General features: G+C 35.2%; 1 protein-coding gene across 1 annotated transcript; it reads right to left on the bottom strand.

Moving 5' to 3' along the window:
• Positions 1-14,227, bottom strand: LOC129420880 (alpha-N-acetylgalactosaminide alpha-2,6-sialyltransferase 2-like). Its single transcript, XM_073867127.1, has 9 exons — positions 13,976-14,227; positions 10,231-10,612; positions 5,727-5,902; positions 5,284-5,448; positions 3,702-3,840; positions 3,482-3,585; positions 3,210-3,293; positions 2,285-2,384; positions 1-1,491 (listed from the first exon to the last, which is right to left on the bottom strand). The coding sequence occupies exons 1-9, from the start codon at positions 14,119-14,121 to the stop codon at positions 1,321-1,323; spliced, it is 1,467 nt and encodes a 488-aa protein (XP_073723228.1). The 5' UTR covers positions 14,122-14,227; the 3' UTR covers positions 1-1,320.
• Positions 14,228-23,580: the final 9,353 nt, after the last annotated feature.

Below are 23,580 nucleotides of genomic sequence, written 5' to 3' on the forward strand. Positions count from 1 at the left end.
ATTTTAAGTTACCCTCTAGACTTATCCTGCCACGTCAGACAGTAAATGAGCAAGTACTGACATGATTAATGACCGAATATTATATTACTTTGACTGCACTATAATTTTCATAAGGTAGGAAAAGACACTGTAAACTTTTTTTTTTGCACTTACAGTATAATCAACTTGGATTTACAAGTTCACATTTTAACTTTAAATTTTTATCCGCCCCTAAATGTTTTCCACTGAAAAAGCCACAGCGGTTTGAGGAAAAGAACAAGCACTAATTTTATAAACAACAACACATCTTCAAAAGATTTATTTTTAATTACAACTTTAAATACACCACACTGTCATGTTCAGTGTCGTCTTTCATTGTCTGATCATTTGTGATTTTGTATCTGTTACCAAAAATAATTTACTCCTTCATATAAAAGTGAAAAAGTTAAATCCCTAAACCTTTTAAAAGCAACCAGAAGTAATAGTTTAAATTTAATTTGGTAGTAAAATGTTGAAGTCAGTTACAGTCAAAAGATAGTATGAGACACTGTATAAAAACTATTTTGTTGCCTTACAATTTTAAGTACAATCAAACTAGCCTTTAAAGTTATTACAACTTACTGTTTCATATTTTGACCAGTTGCTGTAACTCAGTAACGTAAGTTAATTTTTTTAAACCTATTTTAAAGAATTAAAGTAAAAAACAAAATTGTTAAAAAAAAAACATTTTGTGATTTAAAGTTATATTTACAAATGTTTATACATTGTTTTAACTTATTTTAACATAAGTCATATTAATTCTTTACTGGCCAAAATAAAAAAATGAAGTTGAAATGACTTTCACATTTAATTTTAATAAACAATTTAGGGGTGCAACATTTTTTTTACAGTGTAACCAAACCGAGCAGAACAGATCAAAACAATTCATATTTCAATTCAAACAGCTTGTTTAATGAAGTTAAGATATTGCACTTTAAAGCTTAAATAGTCTAAGTCCTCCTTAAAACAGAAAACCCTACATATGTAGATCTCCCCCTGACGCAACAAGGACATTATGGACAGACCATCTACAAATGCTTACATTCATATACCACAATAAAAATGGTCATCTTATAAAATAATCTTTTTAAAATAACCTCTTTGGTTGATTCTGTGTCTTTCACATAGATAATTTACTGAGAAAAGGCACATATCAGTGCAGTGCCCCATGAAACAACTAAACAAGGTCTGATCTTCACCTTTTGAAGCAGAGATCCCAAATAAAGGTTTGAAAAGAAGAACAAGTTTATCCTGTGGCCAAATGACACTCTTTTTAGTTTAAACACCTTGTACAGAGCGTTCTCAGTTACGCGTAAAGAGATTTATCAGTCCGGCTTCATGCAACTCCTTCCACAACTTCATTTCCATTTGCATGTCATGATTGGCATAAAAAATGACAGGCTTTCTCTTTTTGTCATAGTAGTGGTCCGAGAATGAAGTCCAGTTTGGAGTCATGAACCCGTAAGCATCAACCTGGCAATAACAGAAAATAATTACAAACTTGAAAGATAATGCACTATTGTAAACAGAATTTATGGTCATCGTGGTATGTTAATTCAGAGTCACATGACTTCAACACAGCCAGTTAGGTGAGTCTTTAGTATGTACTTGGCTGTTGTACTCAATATGCGATCTTCAGCGATCTTGCGTCCTTGTTGTTTCGCTCTACGTCATCATTAACTATCAAAGTTCAATTCAAATTGTCAAGAATGCAATTTGAAAATACCCGGATATGTTCTTGATATCGAGGATGCATCGAGTGCAGACTTTGGTGCTTCTCAATATGCTTCCTTGTCTCCTCACTCCTACATACTACGACCCGGAAACCGATCAAGCTCCGCCATCTTGAAGGACATCTCAATTCTTAGGAGTTAGGAGACTTTCTGAGGAGTCATGGGCGAGGATACACAAGTATATATGCGGAAGTGTTTTAGCCACGTCACTGCAGTCTCGTGACTTTAGTCTCGTGCACATGTTTTACAACTGAACCGAAGAGAAGTCATTATTTTTGTTATTTTTGGACCAAAATGTATTTTTGATGCTTCCTCACATTCATTGACATGGACAGTAGGCCTATACTGAACATAGATTTTTAATGAAGGGTAAGAAAGCTCTCGAACTAAATCTAAAACATCTTAAACTGTGTTCTGAAGATGAACGGAGGTCTTACAAATTTGGAACGACGTGAAGATGAGTCATTAATGACATTATTTTCATTTTTGGGTGAATTATCCCTTTAAGACGCATTTCAACGACAAAAGCTAACCTGATCACACGTATGAAGAGCAGCCAGGAGCATCACCGCTCCTGTGGTTGGTCTGTAAATCTTTCTTGCACCTGTTTTCAAACGGCTTGAATGCAAGAACCTGAAGAAAAGAATTAAACTTGCTGCTGTATTACATACAAAAAAGTGAATAGAAAGATTGTAGCTTTTAAAATGCGACTCCGTCTTAATGAACAGCTTAATATACATTAATCTCTTAGTGTACATTATCCAGACCATGCACCAACTCAATACGGCCTGGTCAGTGAGGGGTGCTACTGAATGGAATTTTATCCTTGAGGAGGTTAGACAGCTCAACAGGCCTTTACAAAACAATTGAAATTCTGGCTTATTAACAATTATGACTGTCAACATTAAAAGCCGAGCCTACTGAGTTGTATTATATATTTGATATTCTATAGCTTTTTGGAAAATGTGTGTTTTGTGTGTCTTACTATTGTAATAGGTACAGTATACCTTATGTTATTTTACAGTGTCATTTATATTGTAGTTATATTGTAGTTAATTTAGCCATAGACTTGTAAATGTATTTTCTTGTTTGAATTTAAAGGCGGAGTCCACGATGTTTGAAAGCCAATGTTGATATTTGAAATCACCTAAACAAACACGCCCCTACCCCAATAGAATCTGGACCTTCTGTTGATAGACCCGCCCCACACATACGCAACCCGGCAAGGATGTCGGTTAGTAGACACGCTCCGTACTGCTGATTGGCTATAAGTGTGTTTTGGTAGTCGGCCCGTCTCCTTTTCCAAAGCATTTTTCAAACATCGTGGACACCGCCTTTAATGCTTTTTTACATCTTTTAACCATGTTTGTACATGTGTTTTTATGAAATTGCACTGTCACCTTTTAAATAAACCATTACATGAAATTAAATGAATACATACTGATACAACATGCTCACCTGTTTCTAAGATAACGGACAAAATCCGGGTGGTACATTTTGAAGTTTTTCACAGTCACATTTTCACCAAAGTATTTAGGTGGTCTGAAAAATATTAAAATTACATAAAAAAAACACAATAATCTGCAACACAACCAACACATTAAAGAAGTGACTATTAAAGAAGGACAAAACAGATAAAGTAATGAAAGTAGGACTTGACCTGTTTGGAGTACACAAAAAATGTACAGTATAAGGACATATAGAGTATCTATATAATCCTTAATATTTACGTTTTGCTGCTCTCAGGGCCTTTTTCAATGACTGTATGTGTGGCGGCCGCTCTCATAAGAATGTAGTCTCGGTCGTGATCTGGCAAAAAAATGTATCTGGTCTCCTGTACAGAGGGAAAGAAAGAGTTGGTGAGAGCGAATTGATTAAATATATTTCTGTTGGAGAACTCCAGAATCAATGACTAACTAAAAGGTGATCTAGCTGGACACCACTCTTTACCTCGGTTACTGGTGGTCCCCGGTAGCCCAATCCACCATAATTATTCATGGAGTTTCGCATGGTGTTTGTTGAGAATGTATAAAAAGATGTTCGAGATCCCACATCCTCCTCAAAGCCCTTTAAAAGCGCACCATTCACCCTAAAGATGGAAGATAGAAGCATTAGGGCTTTACATTAATGGACAAGATTTTAACAAACTAAGAGATCTGTCTCATTTTTAAATAGTTAAAGAAGAAAACAGATGATAATGATACAATTATAGGATATATATTACTAGTGTTGTAGTTCTCGAGATAGGTCTCTAGACCACTTTTTAAAGGTCTTGGAATCGACCGCATTTTTACTCGGTTTCATCTCGGTCTCAGACAAAGAGGAATCAGAATTTTATTTCAAGACCGGTCAAGACCACAACTGATGGCACATCACAAATTTAGTTTTATTCATTAATTTTATGCAGTTTATTCAGGTTATGATGTTGGCATTGTTTAAGCATTGTTTAAGTTTCTCCCAATGACAGTTTTTCTCATTTTATTACTAAAAACACCTGCATTGTGTTAAGTGTATGGCAAGCCATGGAAAGACAGTTCAGATTAAATGGTTAAGTTGATTTCAGCTCTTTAGTGTTTGTTCACTTTTATTTGCTTAAAGACAAAGATAAATTCCCACATATCTGCAATGCCTTTGATTATTTTATAAACTTCTCTGATGGCACACACACACACGCATTCACGCACACACACAGACAAGAAGTGCCTAATCATATACATATTCCACATTTTATCATAAGTGTTTTAATGCTGTGACTTGCACTGGTCTTGGTCTTGGTATTGACTTGGTGTCGACCCTTTAAAGTCTTTGTCTTGTCTCGGTCTCGGCCTGTCTTGGTCTTGGTCATGACTTGGTCTCGGTTTAGGTGGTCTTGACTACAACACTATATATTACTTAATATTTTTTTTCAATTGGTAAACACCAACATATTTTAATTTCCTCACTTTAAGTGAAAATTTTAAGTTCAGATGTTTAGATATTTTAGGTTTTACCAATTGAAGTAATTTTGTTGTTTTTTACCTTAAAGGACAAGTTCGGTATTTTACACTTACTGTAAAGCGCTGTTTTCAGATTGTTTATGATGAAAAAGAACGGTTTTGCCTGAAATTTGGACATATGATGCTGGCCCGAGAACTTTCGGGTGTTTGTTGTATCAGCCCCCACCTCTACAATGGCTGCATAGGTGCAGTGGAACAATCCTTCCTAAAATGCATTAAACTTTCGTTTACAAAGACGTGAAACTCACCGAGTGGTCAGGTCTGTTCACTGATATGCTCACACAAAAATCGTTGCAAAAGATGCTAAAGTTGTATTATGTAAAAACAGGGCTTTAAGTGTAAAATACCGAACTTGTCCTTAAAATTTTCACAAAGTGAAAGTTCACTTTTTACAGTGTATGACTTATATTATAATTTTTAAATGATTTAATTTAAAATATTGACCTTTCATTAAGGAGGTGTGTGCAAACATTGTACTACAAAATTTATGTTATGTCTCACCTTTCTTGAGAAAAAAAAGGTAAAAGTCTCCCTACCTGAACACATAATCATGCTCATCAATCTCTTTGCCTTTTTTTGATCCATTCAGTATTCCTCCGTTTCCCACCACGGCACAGCGGATGCACTGCGATCTGCTTTTCCTTTGCTCCCAGTCGTCAAACATTAACCGATTTGCTGATGTGTTTAAAATCCCCAGTGAGCTATTCAACACTGTGAAGACACAAAAATAAACTTAAACCCTAATAATTATATTTTAAAATTACAGTGCTCAAATATAACACAAATAATAATAATAATTTTCATTTATTATGATTATTATTATTAGTAGTAGTAGTAGTAGTAGTAGTAGTAGTAGTAACTGATTTTCGAAAAAAAGTTTTTTGTTCTTTAAAGGGTTTCTATCTGAAGTACGAGGTCTACAAAAAGCTTTTGTATTAAAGTTGTATTATGTAAATTAGAAAAATAAAACAATTACGACAACACAAACACATCGACAGAAACATTTCCCCAGCCATGAGATCCACCATAACGTTTCAATCGCTGGTACTCTTTTGGAGTAAAATGCTTTGCCCACTGCAGGACTGGAATTGTTTGTAGAAACATCTCAGAGAAGTTGGTCTGAGGTACACGCTTTCTGATATTGTTTGGACAGTCCTGAAAAAATAACAATAAAGAAACCCATTAAATTTTTCCCATTTAGTGAGTTTTGAGCAGCACGTTGTAGTGAACAGCGTACTACAACAAACATTCCAGACCCCTCCCCAATTGCTACATTTGGAGTAGATTTTGGTGGGTTGACATAAACAAGTGTCCAGTCAATCAGATAAGTCTGCTTGGACAACTCTTTTATGGCTGACCTTCGTGCCAAAGCAGAAAAGAAGAGGGCTTTTGATTGGCTCACACTATTTCTGCTTATCATCCTTTAAAACCCCCCTCACCATCTTATGAAGACAGGATGGTTGTAAACATTCCTTAAGAAAAAACATATTTCGAAGTATTGGCATACCAAAGAACAAATCTTTACAATACTTCCACCAAAAAAATTTACTAAAACCATCACCTATTGACTTAAGAACGCTTTACATAGAACAATTAACAAGAAGATGATGATAAGGGACAATGAAGTACAGGGAGGCATATAGAGACAGAGTCGAGTTCAAAAGTGAGCGAGTTGGGGTGTAGGGAACGAGCATATTGCAGAGATAAGGGGGAGCCAAACCATGCAAAGATTTCAAGGTAAGCAGTAGGATTTAATGGACTACCGGAAGCCAGTGGAGATCTTTCAAAATTGGGGTGATGTGAGCAGAACGCTTAGTGTGAGTGAGTAATGTAGCAGGAGTTTTGGATGTATTGTAATCTGGAAATGGAGCTGACAGGTAGACCAATGAAGAGAGCATTGCAGTAATCGAGGCGTGATGATACAAATGCATGGATGACAGTTTTAGCATCTTTGGTACTGATGAATGGACGGAGTTGGACAATGTGACGGAGGTGAAAGAATGGCGATTTTGTAATGGAATTAATATGGGACTGAAAGGAAAGTGTGGAGTCAATGATTAACAGTGTTGGGTATTTTAAGAACCAGCAATTTCACAGGTGAAATTTGTAGAAAATATTGGTAGTTAGTGACGGAGTTCCAATAAAAATGATCTCAGTTGTATCCATGTTCATTTTCAGAAAATTTGAATTTAGCCAATCTTTAATATTCTTTACACAAGCTGAAATTTTATGCATTTAGGAAGGTAGGGTGGGTGTGCAGATAGAGTATAATTTAATATCATCAGCGTAAAAGTGATATTCGAGACCATGGCGTTGTAAAATCTGACCGAGTGGTATGATATAGATTATGAATAATAGAGGCCCAAGAACGGATCCCTGGGGAACACCTCACTTCAGGGGGACAGCAGGTGACCAGGAGTCCTTAACTGAGATGAAAAATTGTCTGTCTGTAAGATAGAAAGAAAACCAGGAAGAAGCAGAACCAGAAATGCCCAAATTGGAGAGACAAGCAATAAGTAATTCATGGGAGACCTAGTAGTCAAGTAACAGAAGTATGGATATGGGGCCAGAATCAGCAGAGAGCAGTAGATCATTCACTACCTTTACCAGCGCAGTTTCAGTACTATGGAGGGGGCGAAAACCAGATTAAAAGGGATCACGAAGATAATTTTCAACCAGAAAAGACTGGAGTTTGGAGGCTACAGTGCTTTCCAGCAATTTAGCTATGAACGGTAGATTTGAAATATTACGGTAGTTAGATAAAACTAAGGGGTTGAGGTTGGGTTTCTTAAGAACAGGGGTAACTGCAGCAGTTTTTAGTTACTTGACTTGTTTAAAGACACTAGAATTTTGAATTACATCTTTATGTTATGAAACTCTTCAAATAATCACAGTTATTAAGATATGAATTAATGCATGTATGATATAGTAACATTTTGCTGTCATTTTTATACTTGTTACATTTAGGATAATGCCAATGGTATTTCAGAAAGGGTTTGGTAAGTTGAAAATGCATAGATTAAATTCTAAAGACAAAGTTAAACTGTTCTTTATGCTATTCCATTTTATTACCAAGGTGTCTTCCTTGTGTTGATAATACAGTTATAAGGTTCTACAAGCTGGTCCGAATCTCACAAAATCCTTCAGATAAATTAGATGACAAACTCCCTCTAATTTCTTATTTGTTGAATGATCTATTAAGATCATTCTTATTGTTAAAGTGAAATTCTTTAGCTGGTGCCTCGAAGTATTGGAGGGAAGGGTCATCTGACACACACACACACACACACACACACACACACGCACGCACGCACGCACGCACACACACACGCGCACACACTTGAGGTGAAACCTCTAGTGTTCTGTGTATGGCATACTAACCAAGGGTTGCCCATGTGAAAATCACTACATTAATTTGTGCCAGTGTCAAAATCACTACAACATTTAAGGACAATTGAAAGCAGAATTTAGATATTTTACATAAAATAGCTGAGGTTTGAAAGTAGGAACAAACTTCTAAATGTAGGTAGTCATTATTTGTTGCTTTGGATTTATATTCAAATACAATCAAATTGTCTTTACTAGTCACTTGCAAATTTTTGACTGAGTTGCTGTTAAAAGGTGAAATATTGGATCAACTTTAAAAATTACTTCAAGTGGTAACACTTAAAAATGTAAGTTTATTCAACTAAAAATTTCACTTTAGGTTTTAAAATGTAACATTTTTAGGTGTTACAAATTAAAGTAACTTTTTAAGTTGAAGCAACTTTTTACAGTGTAAAAGCTGAATTATAAAACGGACAGTTCTGGTTCATCATTCTGATTGGTTGAAATGCGTTCTTAGCCGTGATAAAATATCGCGGTAAACCCACGGTTCAGACCGCATTACATAAGTAGCCTATCACTGCACCACCGTTGCTGCGTACTGATTTATGAAAATTACGTCTTTAATCATATTTTTAATTTGTCTACAATTGCACAAATAATGGGGATATCCAGATAAGTGTCAATAAATATTGTTGAGTCAATAAGAGAAAACGTTCCCTGAGGAGTTTCTACCTCAAATCCATATTTCCGCTATTATCCACTAGGTGGCGATCTTACCCAACTTAAACACTGACGCATTCCCCCAACACTGAAAACACCATGTAAGTTTTGATCAGGGTCTGAATCTGATCTCTAACAAAAGTTCTTCACAAAAATTGAATTATCTCTGTTTTTAGCTGAGGTGATAAGAGAACAAATGAAGGCAGGATGAAACAGTTTTTTTTTTGTTTGAAAGGGTCTGTACTTTCATTTGATATTTTATGTTTATTTAAAGATAATTTTTCTGTAAGGCATTAAACTAAAACTGGGAGGCAACTTAAAAAAAAAAGGTTGACGGGGAAGGAGTTAAGCATGCTTCTAAGCATATTTGATCATCACTTCAACAGTTGCACGATATAAATGTTAATGTATAAATTAGATGAATGTTGATTTATAAAAATAAACACCAAAGTCTTAAATCATATTTTCCATGTGTCTTTGCTGCATACTTTGTTTGGCGGAAGAGTAATATTTGTACTAATATAATTACCACTTATTTGTGTTTTATTTTATGAAATCCTGCTATGCATATGAAGTAACCGTTTTATAAAAGCAATAAGCCACGCGAAGCAGTGGTGTTACAGTGCATTTATAACAGCTAAGGGGGTGGTTAGCCACTGCTTCTTGGGGCTTTTTGCTTAATTAAGGTAAACTATTTCAACTTCAGCAAGTTAAAGCAACTCATCACAAGTATAAGATAAAAAAAAATAAAAAGTTAAAATGACTTGAAAACACCAATTTTGAGTAATTATTCTTGTTGCACATCAATTTTTAATGTATTCAGCTTGAATTTACAATTCAACTTTCTTGGCTATAGTATTATTTTATTTCAACATTATGTTTATTATTTATAGCAACTCCTTACTTTCCAGTTGCTTAAACTTACAAATATAAGTGCAACAAGGATTTTTTTTACAGTGTACAAAGTGATTTATAGAACTTTTCACATGAGATTAAATCATTTGCCATAGTGATGATATTTTCACTCCAGTTAAACATGATTTCTGATCAATTTCATAAGATTCATTTTAATAAATGTCTAAGTTACTGGCCCTGTTGTGTGTCTACATTTCTTTGTGTTCCTTCACAAGTTTACGCATATTAAAACAACCTTTTCAGATTTAGCTTTCGCCTTTTTTATTTCATTCAGAAGTGTAGTTTCTGTGAAACTCTTTTATCTGATAGTCCCGCCTCAAATTCATGCTATTGTTTGATCTAATGTCAAGTTGTGTTATAGTCAAATTTGATTTACTTGGAAGTTCTCCAATTGCATTCATCTTACTGACACTTTCTTGGCTGGCAAAGAGCCTGTATGCATTTGTATGAAAAGTTTTAAGTCTGCATTTCACTATAAACCCATTATAACACCACAGTAGACACTATGAACTGACACTTACTGTTTGTGAAGGAACATCATCCACAGCATACTGGTCACCAAAAAATTCTGCCATAGTGGGTTTTACTGGGATGATTATTTCTGTCCCATTTTCTGGCACTGTCCTGGAAGGGTTTGTGTTTAGATTTGTAATGTCAGGTTGTGTGTATTTTGAGTTTGATGAATCTGGAAGATCTGATTGATCGACTGAATTCCGCTCTAGATCTTCAGTAATGTCCGGTTTATTGTGAGAAGATAGTTTGTTGATCAAATTCTGCCTTAGCTTTTCAATAATTTCCAGTTCATTTTCAGAAGACAGTTGATCATCAGCAATGATCTCTTCATTTTCAGAATACAGTTGATAGTTCAAACTGTTGTGGATGTTGTTTTTATGGTAATACAACCTGTAAGCAGGAAAGACAGAACAGAAAGCAAACTGTATGATTTATTAAACATTAAAAATCATTTTATTTGCTTTTTAAAAATATACATTTTTTTCCACCTCAATATAGCATGTTAAAATTGCCACTTTGCAGGTGTGTGCAAAAATGTGCCGTTTTGGGTTTGTCCTTTAAAATGCAAATGAGCTGATAAAATTCAAACACTGAACACAATGATGGTGAATGTTGTTGCAATTAAAACTCAATTGTGCTTTTCTCTGATATCTCTTGATATCAACGACAAAACGACAAAACTTTTGCATATATCTCACCGAATAGCATGAATCCACATTATCTTCGTTTCATCAGTTGGAAAAGAATGGAAACTGATATACGGGTGTTTAGTAGAACTATTAAAACATTTAGGAATGCATCAACAATCCCTCGCTGTGCTCGCCGTCATTGCTTCAGACTAGACCGGTGTCATGAGCAATTCGGTCCCCCCTGGCAATTCGGTCTCCCCTAGGACCCCGATTGGTACCTAGCACTAATGCCTGTACAAAATTTTTTTATTGCGATATCTCGCCTGCATTAGCGGAATAGCAAGCTAATTATGTTGTACAAAATAGAAGCATTCATTCATGTTGCAGACACGTCAGTACTTTTGTGTCATCATCTGTAAATTATTAACATACATTACAAAATGCTTTTTTATAGTAAAAGTGTAGTAATCATGGCTTATAAATTATAATTTTAATGTGTGATTCAGCTATGTAGTAATTTATTAACTTTACACAGTACAAAAGTGGAAAGGGTACAGTATAATAATCTAAATAATAAAATGACACAAGCAATGTGTAGATCTCCACCGTATAGCCTTATTTATATACTACTATATAAAACATATAATTTAAAAGACATCAATTGTCATTTTAACAACGTTCTAACTACATAAATCATAACGCGATTTTGTAGGAATTGTAATAAGGCGCTAAGAAAACTACCCATGAGGAGTTTTTCAGCCAATGGAATCACTCGGGGTCCTAGGGGAGACCGAATTGCCAGGGTGGACCGAACTGCCCATGACACCGGAAGTTGTCTTCTTCTTCTAGGATTTAAGTTGACAAATCAACTTAAAAGGTGCATTCACGCCACCTACTGAAAAGGAGTGTAAAGCGCATGTTGTATCTACTCTTTTAAAAAAAAAAATGAACTTCATATATAAAAAGTTTACATAGAAGGGAGTTTTACATCCTATTAAATAATCATGTTTCCTTTAGAAATATAAATAACTCATGATAAATTCTTGATTGTCTCCTAGGAGAATATAAAGTGTCAGCTCATTGATTTTAATATTTCTTAAAGTGCGTCTTTCATTCTATAAGCACATGTTCAACAGTTTCAGCTAACCCACATTTATCACAGTTTCCATTCTCATGTTTACAAATTTTGTGTAAGCATTGATTTAATAAACAATGTCCAATACACATCCTTGTGACTAAAACATCATCTTTCCTGTTTCTGAATCTTCTTCTCCCTGAGCCAACTCTTTCTTGAATGCAGTAAAAATGTCTTACTTGTGTTCCTTCATTCCATTCCTTCTGCCAATTTTCCTGTTTTTGATTCTGTATTATCACTTTCATTTCTGTTTTATGTAATGCCACTTCAATGTCAATTTGTGAATGCCGGTTAAGCCAGTTTGTCAGCCACTTAATTTCCTTTCACATCCATATGTGCTGGAACCCATACAAGTTTTACCAGAAGTCCATACTGTCTTATCATGTTTTGCCTTGCTGATGATTTTTACTTTCCAAGCTATTTAGAGCTGCTAGAGAATCTGTACATTTCAACTAGTAAAATTTTTACATTTTTACTAGTAACAGTATAATTATTGATATGAAAAATAAAGGTTTTTACTAGTAAGAATTGTATTTCTGATATCAGAATTTCCAATTTCAGATCAGAATTATAATTATTGATGTCAAAAATTTAATTTGAATGGTGGCCTATAATGACATTATAGTGAAAATACAAGATTGTTGATATCAAGAATTTGCATTTTTACTAGTAAAAACTGAATTGTTGATAAAGAATTTTAGTTGTTACTAGTGTAATTTTTGATATCAAAAACTGCAGTTGTTACTAGTACAAATCTAATCAAGAATGAGCATTTTAACTAGTGGAAATTGAATTGTTGATATTACAAAAATCATATCCTACGAATGATTAAGAGTCAAAACTGCTTGCCTATCGCCATTTCTGATATCAAGAATTTAAAATGTAACTAGTGAAAATTGAATTGTTGATATCAAGAACTCAATGAATAAAAGTAAAAACGTCTTTCCATAAATCTACAAACTCATTGCTTGGTGGTAAAACAAAGCAGCCGCGGCAGTTTTACTTCACTGTTTTGATTGGACTATTGCGCTTCATTAAACCAAACAGTGTGAATTTATTGTCTGACCTTGATTGATAATTAAATCTTCTGCATTACTCAACAGATGACTTTTGTTTGCATGTACATTGTTTTGTGCATTTGGTGCCATTTCTGAGTACACTGAAAACCCTAATAAGTTAACTGAACTGATTTGAGTAAACTCATTCCCTCAATTTAATTAAGTAATGGGTCTCCCAAAAATTTATATATTTAAGTTCACTTAACTTGGTGGCCACATAGAGTGAACTTAAATTGTTAAGTTCACCAAACATGGAGTTTGTACAGTGCACTTAAACAATTAAGTTCATGTGGTGTTCATGAGCACTGAACTTGTCATTGTTATTTAACTTTATGTAACAAGGTGTAATAAAAGATATTCAGGACTGACTCGTGTGTCACAACTCGGGAAACAGGTCTGGCTGCGTTAATATTAGAGCTTTGCCCTTTTAAAAGCATTCGGGATATATTTTACATCACAGACTCTGCTTTCAGTGTTAAAGGGTTTTGTCTTGTGTTGTGTTTGGGTTATTGTCTAGGTCTTTTATTTTGATATCATGTTCCGTTCTAGTCTTTTATTTTGAAATCTTGTCATGTCATACTTCACATTCCACTTCCTGTTTGTTCCTATAAAACCGGTTTAATCATGTCACCATTTGCGAAGTATTGCCAGTGTAACACCTGTCTTATCAATTGTTCATGGTTTTTGTAATTTGTCTCTTGTTCATGGTTTCGGTTTTGATGTTATGGATGTTCTGGATTTTGACCGGTTTATTGGATTATGTTTTTGGATTGCCCTATTTGGATGTGTATGCCTGCCCTTTTGGGATTTTACTAATAAATCTTCTGCATATGGATTTGTCTATCAGCTTTCCATTGTTGTTAATAAATGTGTTTAAAAATCAAACATTTATTGCATACTGCACGTAAAAGTATTATGAGTAAAGCTCTACCTGTAGTGCTTCATGTGGAACCTGGTTGGTTTTTCCCATGGCGTTTGAATCTGCAGTGCCGTGCACACTACAAATAATGCCAACAATCCGATTCCCACCACAGCTATGAAACATAACAGCAGTCTCCGGGGAAGCTGGATCATCATTGTAACTCTTTCCTTGATACCAAATTGCTATACACCTGGTCACCTTGTAAGGAGGGTTTGGGGGTTTTGATGAATCATCATTTTGATTTGAGATTTCACACTGCACTGAAAAAATAATAAGTAAAATTTACTTAGGTTTTCTTTTGCAAGTTTTTGAATCCATGTTTTTCAAGTAAATTTAATTGCATAATCAAGTAAAATTTACTTAGAAAAGCTGAGTATAATTAACAAAAACCAATAAGTAGTAAAGTTATATTACACTGGAAAAAATATGAGATGTTTACTTAAAAATGGCATGTATAATATTGTCACCAAAACATTCTAACTATACTTTTAAAAGGTTACTTTTACTGCAATCTTTCTGATTTAAACATGTAACATTTCTTATTTTCTTTATTTGTTACTATATGTCACATCATGTTGAGCAAGTAAGAAGAGACTCAGTATGTCTCAGTGCTGGCATAAGCACAGTTACTGCTCATTACCACATCATGGTTTTTATCGTGTCACCTATACACAAGCACCACTCTTTTGAATGATGGTAACCACAAAACGCAAAACAGAAACTCTTCTAAATCTCAAAAATAATTTAACATTAAACACTAACAAGTCTTTTTTGTTTAAAACACATAAAATAGCGTTTAATTTCACATTTTACTCTCCAAATGCAGTCCTATGCAAAGCATGCTGGGAAGTTCAAGTCCACTGCCTAGTTGGTTATATTTACTTAAATAATTAAATGTGCTGTGTGTAAATTTTACGGTAGCCGCCACCAGATATAATATCAATAATATCACTGTTGAAGATAACTTAGTAAAAAAGTTTGTCCATTAATAGCTTCTGTAAAAAACATGGCGGAACAAAATGGCGACTTCCATATAAGGGGACCCTCTGTGTACGTAGATAAAAACGTCTCATTCTAAGGTAATAAAAACTTAACGGTTCATTATGAAATGTCTTTATACACCACTGATAATATAGTTTTGTATATTATTTTGCATTTCTGTCAAGAGATCCTTCTAAAAATTACACACTGCACCTTTAAAGTTAAGTTCCTTCTTACACCCATATAGAATTTTAAGTTAAATTTACTCAATAATGTGTTAATTTAGAATTGCTTACATTTTTGTGTTATTTTTACTTTTAACAAAGATTATTTTTTAATAGAATTACCTAATTTTTGTAAGTTAAATTTACTAAGGCACATAATCATTTTTTACAGTGTGGGAATCTCTTGCACCACAGAAGTTCTCTAAAAGTGAAAAAATAACATTGTAAGTGCACATATAATCCTGCTTTAATAGAAAAGGTCAGAAAAACCAGAAAGAGCGGTTTAACTTCTGGTTTGTGATGTTAATAAGTAGTGTCTAGGCAACTTCACGGTTGGAAGAAGAATGAACAATTAAGCGAAAGACAGAAAGAATGGGAAAGATAATGCAAGGCACTAAATATATAGTTAAGGAGAAAGGTGCATAAGTAAAAGTCTTTGTTAGGATCTCTCTAGGAAACAAACACAACTCCCTCAAGGAATTTTATTCTTAAAGACTTAAAAAGTCACATGTACTTGTTCAACATAAATATCTATTATAAATCAAATCCTTTTGAATTAAATGCACATTGAACTGTTAAATAAAAACAATTGAATTGAATCAGTGTCTGCACTGAATAAAATGATTCACCATTGAAACTTTTTTCGCTGAAATGAACTTTGCACTTTTTTATATTATTGCCTCCCTAAAATAACTTGCTCTGTTGGTTTTCTCATTTTTGTAAGTTGCATTCAATTAAACCCTAAATGTTAGTCTTTATTCACACGCACAATTGTCTAAAATCTGTTATTTTTGTACAAATGTGGAATGACAAGAATGAAAAGGTTTTTGTGAAAAACATTTTTTATTTTGCTTTCTGGAGCTCAGAGTAGACCATGAGTAATGTCTGAAGATGAATACACTGTAAGTTCACCTTTAAAGGAAGCTTTTGCAAACTACATACAAACTTTTAAATAATAATATTAATATTAAAAAATATTTCCAGGTGATAAAGTTTTACCTAGTTATAAATACCCATGTTTTCCATAATAAAGACAGTGATACAAAAACTTAGTAACTGTAACCATGAGTAATGTTCAAGAACAGCTACCTCTTTACACTCACAAAGAACTACAAAAATACACAAAAGACATTTAAACACAATCAAAATTGTCTCGTACCTTAAGGGAAACTTCTGTCAAGCAAGAATGAAAAGGTTTTTGTGAAAAACATTTTTTATTTTGCTTTCTGGAGCTCAGAGTAGACCATGAGTAATGTCTGAAGATGAATACACTGTAAGTTCACCTTTAAAGGAAGCTTTTGCAAACTACATACAAACTTTTAAATAATAATATTAATATTAAAAAATATTTCCAGGTGATAAAGTTTTACCTAGTTATAAATACCCATGTTTTCCATAATAAAGACAGTGATACAAAAACTTAGTAACTGTAACCATGAGTAATGTTCAAGAACAGCTACCTCTTTACACTCACAAAGAACTACAAAAATACACAAAAGACATTTAAACACAATCAAAATTGTCTCGTACCTTAAGGGAAACTTCTGTCAAGCAATAAAAGTTGGACTTGAGCAATGCTGAGATCAGATTAACAACTCAACAGGCACAGTCACACATAGAGGTGCTTGAGAGGCGGCCCTATTGTGAGATTAACAACTATCCCCTCCCCCTAAACAAAAACGGATCAGGAGATGATACAATGATGAAGAGAGAGATAGCTAGGTAAAATATTTTAATCACATTTCTGCCAGTTTTTTTATTAAAATGTGATGTGCTGCAGGGTATGACACACAAAAACACATTTTCCATGCAGCCCTAAATATGAGGTCATAAAACTACTATTTTAAACATACTAAGTTTATTTTAAAGATTTATTGTCTTACTAACAATCCAAGCATATATTCTTCACTGTTAACGGCTATTAATCCTGATAAACAAACCATAGGAAGTGGGAAAAAACAAATAAGGGCTACCTGTTGAAAGACACACAAAAAAATTTAGGTCCAATACCCTCAAATTCAAGGACTAAATGTGGGGCACATTTCAAGTGAGAAGAAGGTTACAACCTTTTAAAAATACATTGTTGCGTCACTGCCGTGACACTTTTGGGGACGCCTCCAGGGGTAAGTGCGTCTGAATGTGTTTATCAAATTCAACCAATGGTGAGGCTTAACGACAAAGACAGGGTGATGTGGGAGCCAGGAAGTATATCGCTATCTGAAATATTGCCAAAGATGGTGTTACAGGGATGCAGGAAGTATGGCAACGAAGACGCAGCGTCTCGCTCCCTTCTCAGGGAACAACAGTATACGAAACCCGAGACGTTTTCATGTGTCAAACACACCTATGCACAAAGGCATTTTGGTATGAATCAACATTGGCATACATAGAAGCATTTAAAGCGAACAGTTTAGCACGTGTGCTTAAAAAGTCTAAAATTTTTATGATATTATCCTACACTACACAGAAAATAATATGGATATAAAATAGATTCAAGCACTTTCAATGTCTTGTATCTTTTCGAAAACTTTACAGGGCCTTGATTTTTTTCAACCAGATTCACAAACTTTCAAGGACCCGTGGGAACCCTGAAGTAGAGAGATTCTGAGTAAATACATCACCAAACTTGAAACTCAACAAAACAGAAAAAAAAAACATACCATGATAAGCTCAACAAATACGCCAGGGACCATTAACTGTTATTTGGAAAAACTGTCATCAGAGCCGGCCCTTGGGGCCTATAGACAAAATGACAACATAAACATCAGTTGAGGGCTGCAACTCCAGTTTTTAAATGACAATATCCTGGCCGGACCACTGTTGTGAGTGATATAAGTATTTGAAATGAAAATTATTTCTTAATGTCTAGTGACATATCAGGGTCATTTTATGATTAATTAATATACATTTCTTAGATACTGTTCCTTTAAATATATATTCTGTTCATGTATCACTGCAGAATTTTTTAGTTTGCGCTTTTGTAATTGGTTCACCACCATATGATGCAAACGCCTCAAGCATTAAACCCTACACCTGTGTTTGGTATGCATAGTGAAGTGAAGACAATAAATAAGATAAATATAAAGAACATCAATTTTATTAGAAAGATTGTACAATCGCAAGGCTAGTCAAGCATTAAAAAGAATTAGCATGAGGCATATTCTACATCAAATAAAATGTATAATAATAATAATAATAATAACAATAATAATATCAAATATATATAAAACGTAACATCACTAGGGTCTTATGTGCCCGGGCAAATTGCCAGCTTGCTGTATAGTGAAATTGTTCTTCTGCATGTGTGAACATGTTTGGTGGCCTGAGGGCTTCTGGGATATCTCCTGTAATTAACAAATAGCCCAAAGGGACAAAAGGCATCTGTAAGCAACAGAAAAGGGGCAGGTGTGTGTGTGTTTATGTTTGTAAATGGGGGGCTTGTTTTTATTAGATTAAATTTAATATTTAAAAATGCATTTATTTAAAAAAAAATATTTAAACGTAAACCAGTGCCCCAACACTACCAAGTTATGTAATGCTTTTAAAACAATTTACTAAATATTTTAAATAATTAATTACAATCCTTGATATTTTTTTCTTTTGATTTTAGGTGAAATACGATCTGAACATGTTTTTGAGGTTTCGTAACATCCACCCGGTGATATTTGTTCATTGATTTATCAGCGCATGATGGAAAGGGTTAAGCGGAGTCTATAGTTTGGTCAAATTCGTGCTGGAGAAACAAAAAACATCTTCAGGAATACTAAAAGAAGATTATATTTGTTTCATATTTCTTGGCCTGTCCGCATGGGCAACATACTGAATGAAAAGTCAGGTGGAACCAAACAATCCACCCACCTTTCATTCTTTAAATTCTAAACAAACAAAAGAAGACAGAAAATATTCAAGACTGTTTTTTTTGTAAAACGTTCGACTGGTTGGTTGATGTTTTCAATCATTTTCCCAGGAGCCGTTTTCTATGTTGTTCCAAAAAAGATTTGAGATGATCGACTCTTTTCACTGCAGTCTAAAAAACAGAGGAAAAAAGAGAAGTTTGTGGATTAAAGACATTGATAACAACATATAAAACACTGTCTCTGTGTACACCTCATATTAACAAGGGTTTTGGTTGATATGAATGGCAGCTTTGACACATTATTCTCACATTGATTAAAAATTATTAAATTAAATACTAAAACGATTAAATTGAATACTAAAATGATTAAATTGAATAATCCGTTCGTGTCATGCCTAACATCGCCCTTCAGCCGTTACTTATTCACAATACAGCACAGCCTCTCGTACCTTATTGCTTACTTATTTATGTTCGCTTTCTAGTAGGTAATACAGCTTCACTATATAAGATGCACTTGATAGCCTTTTGTGCAGCAACATTTTGGATGACCTGGTTAAGGCGGTAGGGTTTCTGCAAAAGTGCTGCGGGAAACCCTAAACAATGCACAAATTTATATCATGTAACAGTTGTTTAAATGACGTTGTGCTGCGTTGCGTTTTAAAGCATTGTAAAAATATCTATGCTAAAGACTCGTTGTTTTCTATATGCTAATAACTACACTTATTTATTATTAAATTGAACAAAACAAACTTAGCTGAATACTTGAGTATTAAATCAATCAAACACCTGTACTATTGAGAACATAACCATACATACCAGCTTTTGCTTTTCTTAATAGACATCTGCTGTTTTCTTAAAGCCGACTTTTAATTTAGGTACAAGAAAAACATTTAGTATGTAGTGGCGGCTGGTCACTAGGGGGCGCTGGGCCGCCGCCCCCCATAGTTGGCCAGAGAAGAAAGCTACTTTAACATGTTACAAAAAGTTAAATATAATGCAAATTAATATAGTAAAAACTCAGTTCATTGTGTGTGTGTGTCATGTTTGTGTGTCTGGGGCGCACCTCTAATGAGTGTCTATGTAGGTCAGTAAAAAAGGTAAAAACATGTGACCTGAGGCTGAGCTCCAATTGGCTGGTTTTCGGATCCTCCCTGGGGCGCAGGACTGTGCGCCCCAAACCCTCCCACTTATGTTGTAAGCGAATCAATGTTGTTTTTTATGTCTTTGACCTCACGTGATTGGATCGTTTTCAGAGTTTCATAACCAGATTGCCATGTAACTGCTAGATACAGTACTGATCATTGACTGCAAGTGAGATATCTTGAGATAAAGGTAATATGATTTTATGCTTACAAAATCACCCTTTACAAGGCATTCAGGTGAAGAAAATATAAAGAAATAAGGAGCTTGGACCAGATTGAGCAGCAGTAAGTGATCGTGGTCGAGTTTATATGCTTTTCCAGGATTTATGGCAAACGGAGTTGGCTAACGTTAGCTGGATGCTATGTAAGTCAAATGCCTTTTATTATTTCCCTATTTGCTGTTTATAAGTCTGCGTGATTTACGGGCGAAATTTTGTGCTGCATTTGAGCTGCCTTTGCGTGCACATGATGCTTAGATGATCTGGTATTTTCCGTGGCTTGGTCAACTTTGTTGCAACGTACTGGTCTGTGATTAGGCAACTTTACTGTGTGTGTGTGTGCTTTTTTGTCCTAATTTCTTACCATTGTCGCTTCGGTTTAGGGTTAGATTTACATAAAATTACATCCTTACCTAAACAAACTCTAACCCCAACGTCAGGCGACAATTGGTTAAAGTTTAGAAAATATAAAAGAATAAGTCTTGTATCTTTTTTTTTTATAAACCAATACTTAAAGTGATAAATACTTAAAGTGACATATAACACAAGCACCAAATCTGGCCCTAAACCGAAGCGAAAATGGTTTGAAAATAGGACAAAAAAGTTGAGTAACCAAAACGTGAAAGTGACACAAACAGAAAACGTGACATGCTCACGTTCAAAACCGGCAAAACGTGACATTTTCACGTTGGTCCATACGTGAAATAGTCACGTATTTGCGTGATATAGGGTTGGGTCATCATATTACGATGACGTTACGTATTTGTGTTAGCTGGGATGTTGTAATGTGGGTGCTTTTGAAAGCTTGTGTGTGATGTCTGAGGGAAAAGTATGGTTTTTCAATAAGGTCACGTACACACACTGGATATTAATTCGGTTGTCACTTCACCTTTTAATGCTTAATCCTGTTCTGTACACACACAGACACAGTCACAACCGCATTCTACAACCGAATTAACTCCTGCAAAATGCAGGTAGTGACAACCAAATTTACAAAACTCTGCACAGTGTGTACATAACCGAACTGAACATCTAGTAGTTAATCCAGTGTTTAAACGTTCATCATAAACAGGACAGGTATCTCTTCTGAAAAAATAAATGCTTAGAAGAGGAAAAATTCTTCTGTCTGCGAGGTTCAGAAAATGACAGAGGCACAAGCATTTGCTGCTCAATGTTGCCAGATCTTGCACTAAAAAAACAGCGAACAAGAAAAATTCAATAAAAAACCCGAAATAAATCTAAATTTTATTTACCTCAAAGATCAAAATATTTGGACCAGCACCCTCACACTTTATTAACACAAAAACTTGATCGCTTCATGAGCCAGAAGCCATAAACGGTTAATACGGTTAATACGTACAAAACGGTATTTACGTACAAAAAAGACGAGGACCTGGCAACACTGCAAGACCGCGTGCTCCGCGCTGTGAAGCAGCCTCACAAAAGCGTAAAATACACAACGGCAAGACGGAGGTTTATTGCAAAACACAATGCTGTTATTATTTTGGTCAAAGCTGTGAGTGATAAGCACGCGAGACGGCAGAACGTTGCTATGGTTATTTCTGTGTCAATCATCACATTTTCGGAAGTGAGTCTTGTTCCGTACAGACATGAAACGAACATTTAGGGGATTCACTCCCGCATTTAATGCGGTTGTCACTCCCGAAGGTTTGCAGTGTGTATGAGACCTAAGAGTAAATGGTTTTAAATGATGTTTTTATTAACAAAGTTCGGGAGGAACACGTTCAAATAATCAACCTAATCACCTCAACTACGACCAGCTGTTGACAATCAGTAATCAGGTATCCACCTGATTGGCATCAACAGAAACCTATATAGACTGGAAACCAACTCACCCTCATTCCTCGATAGTTTCAGCAGGAATTGAACATTGCTTAAACTTAAGACAAACATCAACCAACGCCAACATCTTCTCTAAGAAGTTCCACAATCTTCATATCTCTCTCCAACCAACTCTTCCATCTACAAATCCACACCCCGCCGCAAAGCCACAAACTAAACAAGGAAAGATCACAAAGCTACATCTCTACTCACCAAAAGGTTTTCCATCCTCGCAAGAGCGGTTTATTCAGACACCAGCAGGCCATCAGCCTGTCCAGGTTGTGATCAAGATTCTGCCGCCAAGCCTCAATCATTTTTCGCAAAGCAGCCTGCCATGCACTGCACGATGCAACACATCCCAGCGATACAGGTTTCCCATCCAGCTCAAGCATGTTTCCGCCAGTGGTGTTATAGCCCTGCTTTCACAAACCTTTCCGTCTAATTTCTAACCCTTTCCCCTGCCTGTGTCTCCACTATCGGGCTCGAGCACGAGGCTACCTCCGCTAGCAGCATATGCCCAGACGCCCCTACCTTTTCCCCCTTGTTTTCTTATAATTATAAATCAAACTGGTATGACATACAGCACACATTATTTCGTAACTTACATCATGTTGCCGGTTGCGCGAGAAATAACTTCAAAGCCACATGCACACTGGCAGTGAAAGCAGCTCCTGTTATCCAACAGCTACATTAATTTAATTCCATACTGGGAAACGCGATCGTTTTACATAAGGAACACAACCCGAGCCCATATTGATTCCTGCCCCGCGCTGCAGTTGACACATTGATGTTGTTCCGTTGGCTCGTGTGCGTACCCTGCTCTGGGGTGCTTTTCCCGAGCAACGGCATAACGCGCTGCTAAACCACCATACCGTGGATAGTTGGAGAGGCCAGCTGGCTTGTCATGACTATTTCCCGAAAACATAGCAACTTTGTCGCACATCCGTCGCTGAACTATGTTGGCTCAACAATAAAGTAAATGTCAAGACAAATTAATCTGTTCAGATCGATTTAATTTCCTATTATTGCTGTAAACTACATGCATCACATCTAAAGCTTTTGTTGTCACGTTTTAGTTCTCTGTTGTTTAAATCCAAGATTCGTCTTTCATTCGCAAGTTTCCTTCTACGTCACTCATTCCAGGGATTCCCCAGGGTCTTAAAGCTTGTTGTTATGCTCAGTTTTCCAAAAACAGTGCTTCAATTCTGTTTACAACCTAAAAGACATGAAACAGACTTTGTTTATATTTAGATTACGGTTATAGAAATCACTGCATGCTGCTTTCTTATTTGTTTAAAAGCATGATCTACCCAAGTCTACATGTTATACTAACTATAGAACTATACTTCTA

Source organism: Misgurnus anguillicaudatus, chromosome 4 (assembly GCF_027580225.2).
Source record: "Misgurnus anguillicaudatus chromosome 4, ASM2758022v2, whole genome shotgun sequence".
In the NCBI taxonomy this organism is placed as follows: domain Eukaryota; kingdom Metazoa; phylum Chordata; class Actinopteri; order Cypriniformes; family Cobitidae; genus Misgurnus; species Misgurnus anguillicaudatus.

Excerpts from the sequence above, each read along its gene's own strand:
- LOC129420880 (XM_073867127.1), bottom strand. The coding sequence starts at position 14,121 with ATGATGATCCAGCTTCCCCGGAGACTGCTGTTATGTTTCATAGCTGTG. Across the intron at positions 5,903-10,230 it reads ATGATGTTCCTTCACAAACA|GACTGTCCAAACAATATCAG; the intron begins GTAAGTGTCAGT and ends TTATTTTTTCAG. Across the intron at positions 3,841-5,283 it reads GAGCATGATTATGTGTTCAG|GGTGAATGGTGCGCTTTTAA; the intron begins GTAGGGAGACTT and ends TTCCATCTTTAG.